The sequence below is a fragment of the Camelina sativa genome, chromosome 15 (assembly GCF_000633955.1).
Source record: "Camelina sativa cultivar DH55 chromosome 15, Cs, whole genome shotgun sequence".
In the NCBI taxonomy this organism is placed as follows: domain Eukaryota; kingdom Viridiplantae; phylum Streptophyta; class Magnoliopsida; order Brassicales; family Brassicaceae; genus Camelina; species Camelina sativa.
Genome location: NC_025699.1, coordinates 9895194 through 9902327, shown reverse-complemented (window position 1 = coordinate 9902327; position 7134 = coordinate 9895194). Strand labels below are relative to the sequence as shown.

Here is a 7134-nt window from a genome sequence, read left to right as displayed (position 1 = left end):
AAAAAAAACTGCCATGGGAGATCTCGGAGAAGCTTTTATCCAAGCTCCAGAACACAGACCCAACACACACCTCATTAACTCCGGTGATCTCATTTCCCCCGACGAGATCCCGACCATCGACCTCTCTTTCCTCGGACATCCAGATCATGACAAGACGGCCATCGCCAAGGAGATTGCAGAGGCATGCCAGAGATGGGGATTTTTCCAGGTGGTCAACCACGGCTTGCCTTCGGATTTAAGGCGTCGTGTAGATGAGACAATGGCTGAGTTTTTCAACCTAACGACGGAAGAGAAGAGGAAAGTGAAAAGAGACGAAGTGAATCCTATGGGTTACCATGACGAGGAACACACCAAGAACATTAGAGACTGGAAAGAGATTTTTGATTACTTTTTACAGGATTCGACGATAGCTCCGGCGACAACCGAGCCGGAAGATACTGATCTCAGAAAGCTCACCAACCAGTGGCCTCAAAACCCTTCTCAATTCAGGTGACCATCTTGATTGTTCATCACGATACCTAGAGTTTAGGGCCCATTGGGCCTCATAATAATTTATTATTTAATTATCCTGAAAAGTGAATTTTTATCGTGTGTGGTAGAGAGATATGCCAAGAATATGCAAGAGAAGTTGAGAAGTTAGCTTTTAAGCTCTTGGAACTTATCTCCATTAGTTTGGGTCTACCTGGTGATCGCTTAGCCGGCTTCTTCAATGACCAAACTAGTTTTGTGCGGTTTAACCATTACCCTCCTTGCCCGAACCCCGAGCTAGCATTAGGTGTTGGACGCCACAAAGACGCAGGAGCAATAACCGTCCTCGCCCAAGATAGTGTAGGTGGGTTACAAGTGAGTCGTAGATCCGATGGACAATGGTTCCCCGTGACACCGAACCCGGACGCTTTGATCATTAACATTGGCAATTGTATTCAGGTAAATAAACCAATACGATCAATATTAATTTGATGTATTATTCTAAGGAACCAATGATGAATGAATATAAAATTTTCTTGTGGTGTAGGTTTGGACAAATGATAAGTATTGGAGTGCAGAGCATAGAGTGGTGGTGAACTCAAGCAAAGAGAGGTTCTCAATACCCTTCTTCTTTTTCCCGTCACATGAAGTCAACATTGAACCATTGGAAGAGCTTATAAGTGAAGACAACCCGCCTTGTTACAAAATGTACAATTGGGGAAAGTTCTTTGTTTCAAGAAACAGAAGTGATTACAAGAAGCTCGAGGTTGAGAACATCCAGATTGATCACTTCAAGGCTTAGTTAAGCACATTAATAATATCTAAGTCGTATGTTAATTTCTCGTGGTTCTTTATATATATTTGGTCAATCAAGTTCAGATTTGTTTTTTTCTCTAAAACAAATATGCAGTTGTATCTTCCTAATAAATGTTTAATAAAAATGCAAGCGTGACTTTTCATGTTTAATATTAAATTGAAATTGGTTTATGAGGAACTGCCTCTATCAAAAACTGTATCATTTGCGATCATTTCATTCCAAAATATTATTTTTTTGGTGAGAACATTCCCGNAGAAACAGAAGTGATTACAAGAAGCTCGAGGTTGAGAACATCCAGATTGATCACTTCAAGGCTTAGTTAAGCACATTAATAATATCTAAGTCGTATGTTAATTTCTCGTGGTTCTTTATATATATTTGGTCAATCAAGTTCAGATTTGTTTTTTTCTCTAAAACAAATATGCAGTTGTATCTTCCTAATAAATGTTTAATAAAAATGCAAGCGTGACTTTTCATGTTTAATATTAAATTGAAATTGGTTTATGAGGAACTGCCTCTATCAAAAACTGTATCATTTGCGATCATTTCATTCCAAAATATTAAGTCTCATGTTAGTCAATCAAGTTCAGATTTTTTTTTTTCTTCCTAATAAATGAATTTTTAATAAAAAAATGTAAGCGTGACTTTTCATGTTTAATATTAAATTGAAATTGTTTTGAAAGGAACTGTGTCTATCAAAAACTGTATCATTTGCGATCATTTCATTCCCAAATATTATTATTTTTGGTGAGAACATTTCCAAATATACATTGACCTACAATTTTGATAAATGAGAAACTAATTACGTACGTCTTTAGGCTATATTTGTATTAACAATTTCACATGTTTACAAATTGAATTGGAATTGGAGAAAACCTCTCATCAAATATTTTATCATTTGAGTTTGTTACAAAAATAATAAGATTGATTAGTGTACTGTATATGGGTGATTTACAGTTTTTATCCTATAGAACAAACGGATCTGAAAAAAAGTTGACATATGCGTTGTCAAAAGACAAAAATAAAAACACAAATATCCAAACGCATCAGCACAATCTCCTCCAGTCATTCCTTATTCGTTACAACTTTCAACTCTCGGTCCACTCACTATGGCGGGAACGAAATGAGAGAAAGCATAGTCAGCCGCCAACTTCTGCAACCAACCTCATCGCCTGGCTCGATAATCAAATTCGGGACAAGCTTTTAGTCATTCAACGAGAAGGTGATCGACGGTACGAAGCAGCCTACAGGCTTGGTTTGCATCACGAGCTCGTCTGTAAATTTATGCCATTTTAACCTCTAAATACCTTCTGAAACTTTTGCATCTAATGTAAGTAAACGTTATTTTTCTTGAATTAATTTAGCATTATGTTCAAAAAAGAAAAAATCGATCGTGACTGATTATGTATTCGTCAGTATAAACGTTGGTCTGGCTAATATATGCAAAACACGAGTTTCATGTTCAGTTTTTTTGATTAGCCATGCATTTGAACTGTGAAGCAATACTATATAATATAACATGGGGCGCATGTCATCGGTACAGTTTGAACTACGATGGTTAATACCTTAAAAATTAGGGAAGGGGGTCCTCTCATCCTCATTAAAAATTGCATAAATCAATCATTAAGCCACCTACCTCACAATGACGATGAAAGATGTTTTATGTCACCATATCTTACCCTACAAAAAAATCACAGCTTTAGTTGACCTTATTGCTACTTTGAAGACAAAAACAAAAACAAAGTCTAGATCGCTAGCGTGGTTAAGTCTAAAACTACAAAAATAAACTAATATTCTGCAGAGATTTGTCTAGATACATTTTCATTACAAACCATCCACCCCACAAACAAACAAAACGAAGATTTACGTACGTTTTTCAATTTCGGCACCAATCACAAAACTGCGTCCAGGTTCAGATTTAAAATTGTCACGTGGTCCTCCTCTCTTGACCACCTAACTAACGCTGCAAATTGTTGTTCTTTGTGTTCTAATTTTAGTTATTATTATACATACTCAGTTTCAATATCTATTTCTTTCTTAGTTGATCATACTTCTGTTTTAATAAAATCCAACATTAAGTAACTTTATTACTTTTAAGAATTTCTTAGCTCAATTTGCTACAAAACCCTTACAAATCATTTGCATCAAAATGGCTTTCTTTGAAAAGATTACTTTATTCCGAATTTTCTTTCAAGCATATATATATGTGATATAACGACCATTCTTATGATTTCAGTTGTGATCATTCGATTCTCCCGTTCAATTTTTCTAAGAAACTGATGAAACTAATATGCAAAATTCTGAATTATTGTTTGATACCGAACATATGATGTTGGGTACGGGTTTTACCCTGCCTTAAAAAGTCTCCTGCTCAGCTCACAGTCAGAGCTTCTAGAAGGGTTGACCAACCAAATAAAATCTATTGGGCCAGCAGAGCTTTTAGAAGGCCCGATAAAACGTTCGGCCCGCTAAGCGACGGTTGGAGTAAAAACGACTGCCACCTATACTTTGAGGTAGTACAATATCGATCCTGAGGTACGAAGATGGAACGTCCCATCAACTATAAATAAAGAGAGCTCTGAGCAAGAGAGGGACAAGTCAATTGGAGTAGGAATCAGGATACAGTCCCATTCTAATTCTAAGTACTAAAAGTCATATTAGCGAGCATATAGTTTTGTAACTGTTTTGTAACTAGCCGACCGGCTTTAAGTCGTAACATTGTTGTAATCTCGCTGATCTTCGATTATCTCAATAAAAGTCATTTGTATCGTCATGTTTCGTATTATTATTATCTTGTCAGTTTACTCGATCAACATATGAGAATTTTCATCAAGAACATCTTAAAAGGCCTTAGAAAACTACACCAAAACATCATCACAGCTTTAATTGACCTAGTGTTGGTAAGACAAAACAAAAACAAAAACAAAAACTAGATCACTAGCGCGTGGCAAAAATATAAAACTACAAAAATAAACTAATGGTCTACAGAAATATGTCTAGATACATTTTTCATGTCACGGCTTTTTATTACTATAAAGGCAACAACAAGCAAACCATCCACAGCACACCGCAAACAAAACAAGAAAAGCGATATCTCCAAAGCCTAAGCATCACCGCTAAAAAAAAAAAAACTGCCATGGGAGATCTCGGAGAAGCTTTTATCCAAGCTCCAGAACACAGACCCAACACACACCTCATTAACTCCGGTGATCTCATTTCCCCCGACGAGATCCCGACCATCGACCTCTCTTTCCTCGGACATCCAGATCATGACAAGACGGCCATCGCCAAGGAGATTGCAGAGGCATGCCAGAGATGGGGATTTTTCCAGGTGGTCAACCACGGCTTGCCTTCGGATTTAAGGCGTCGTGTAGATGAGACAATGGCTGAGTTTTTCAACCTAACGACGGAAGAGAAGAGGAAAGTGAAAAGAGACGAAGTGAATCCTATGGGTTACCATGACGAGGAACACACCAAGAACATTAGAGACTGGAAAGAGATTTTTGATTACTTTTTACAGGATTCGACGATAGCTCCGGCGACAACCGAGCCGGAAGATACTGATCTCAGAAAGCTCACCAACCAGTGGCCTCAAAACCCTTCTCAATTCAGGTGACCATCTTGATTGTTCATCACGATACCTAGAGTTTAGGGCCCATTGGGCCTCATAATAATTTATTATTTAATTATCCTGAAAAGTGAATTTTTATCGTGTGTGGTAGAGAGATATGCCAAGAATATGCAAGAGAAGTTGAGAAGTTAGCTTTTAAGCTCTTGGAACTTATCTCCATTAGTTTGGGTCTACCTGGTGATCGCTTAGCCGGCTTCTTCAATGACCAAACTAGTTTTGTGCGGTTTAACCATTACCCTCCTTGCCCGAACCCCGAGCTAGCATTAGGTGTTGGACGCCACAAAGACGCAGGAGCAATAACCGTCCTCGCCCAAGATAGTGTAGGTGGGTTACAAGTGAGTCGTAGATCCGATGGACAATGGTTCCCCGTGACACCGAACCCGGACGCTTTGATCATTAACATTGGCAATTGTATTCAGGTAAATAAACCAATACGATCAATATTAATTTGATGTATTATTCTAAGGAACCAATGATGAATGAATATAAAATTTTCTTGTGGTGTAGGTTTGGACAAATGATAAGTATTGGAGTGCAGAGCATAGAGTGGTGGTGAACTCAAGCAAAGAGAGGTTCTCAATACCCTTCTTCTTTTTCCCGTCACATGAAGTCAACATTGAACCATTGGAAGAGCTTATAAGTGAAGACAACCCGCCTTGTTACAAAATGTACAATTGGGGAAAGTTCTTTGTTTCAAGAAACAGAAGTGATTACAAGAAGCTCGAGGTTGAGAACATCCAGATTGATCACTTCAAGGCTTAGTTAAGCACATTAATAATATCTAAGTCGTATGTTAATTTCTCGTGGTTCTTTATATATATTTGGTCAATCAAGTTCAGATTTGTTTTTTTCTCTAAAACAAATATGCAGTTGTATCTTCCTAATAAATGTTTAATAAAAATGCAAGCGTGACTTTTCATGTTTAATATTAAATTGAAATTGGTTTATGAGGAACTGCCTCTATCAAAAACTGTATCATTTGCGATCATTTCATTCCAAAATATTATTTTTTTGGTGAGAACATTCCCGAATATACATTGACCTACAATTTTGATAAATGAGAAACTAATTACGTACGTCTTTAGGCTATATTTGTATTAATAATTTCACATGTTTACAAATTAAATTGGAATTGGAGAAAACCTCCCATCAAATATTTTATCATTTGAGTTTGTTACAAAAATAATAATAAGATTGATTAGTGTACTGTATATCGGTGATTTACTATTTTTATCCTATAGAACAAACGGATCTGAAAAAAAGTTGAGATATGCGTTGTCAAAAGACAAAACCAAAAACACAAATATCCAAACAAATCACGTGATATTGCCTCTAGCTAACTTGCCAGCTGCCACGGTAAAAAGAATTAGCAAAGTTTCAAAAATAACACTTTTAACCCACAAAATTAATACAAGAAGCTTTACACAGAGTGGTGATGAATACATGTGATGATTCAGATGAGATTTTCAATACCATTCTTCTCCCTTCCATCACAAGAAGCCATTGGAGGAGGTTTAAAAACCGACAAAACGTGCTTAGATACAAAGATTACTAAATTTGGGGTGAGGAACTTTGTCTTTCAAACATAACTGATTTCAAGAAGTGTTTAATTAGAGCGATAAATTGAGAGCTTAATTATTTTTCTATCCACATTCATACCGTAAAATAGTTTTATGTGTATGCAATTATGCATACACTGCAAATTAAATCTCATTCATTATACTTCCTCACCCCCAAATTTAGAGAGCGATACATACATTCATACCCTAAAAAAAAAAAAGAATCTCCTTCATTATACTTGAATGCTTTTGGACATGCATGCATGCGACATTGGATCTACTTTTTTGGTTTTTTTTTATAAGAAAACAGCGAGTTTCTTCCTAATTGTGGTAATTAATAATTAGGCATCAAGAATTTCTAATATGCACGCGAACTGGTGAAAAGAGGAATATTTTTACCACCACTTTTTAAGTTTTTTACATATATTCTACATTAAATATTCAGAAAATCTGTCAGAAGTCAGAACAAAGCAATGGGCCATTCAAAAATAACGCCGCGCGACCACCCGATGGGCAATGGCCAATAGTAAAGCCCAAACCAACTGTAAGTCAAAGTTTTCCTTTTTTTTGTTTCTTATTTTTTCTGTGTAACCCCGTTGCAAATATTTGCGAGACCATTACAGAGATTCATGGGAACAAAAAAAAAAAAAAAAAAAAAA

The 7134-nt window shown here is 36.4% G+C and overlaps 2 protein-coding genes across 2 annotated transcripts; both read left to right on the top strand.

The window, feature by feature from the left end:
* On the top strand, positions 7–1768 carry LOC104746287 (protein DMR6-LIKE OXYGENASE 2-like). Its single transcript, XM_019237305.1, has 4 exons — positions 7–489; positions 600–927; positions 1016–1214; positions 1549–1768. The coding sequence occupies exons 1-4, from the start codon at positions 14–16 to the stop codon at positions 1602–1604; spliced, it is 1059 nt and encodes a 352-aa protein (XP_019092850.1). The 5' UTR covers positions 7–13; the 3' UTR covers positions 1605–1768.
* On the top strand, positions 4326–5842 carry LOC104746284 (protein DMR6-LIKE OXYGENASE 2-like). The gene is made up of 3 exons (XM_010467728.2): positions 4326–4897; positions 5008–5335; positions 5424–5842. Exons 1-3 carry the CDS (start codon positions 4422–4424, stop codon positions 5676–5678), a joined length of 1059 nt encoding a protein of 352 aa, XP_010466030.1. The 5' UTR covers positions 4326–4421; the 3' UTR covers positions 5679–5842.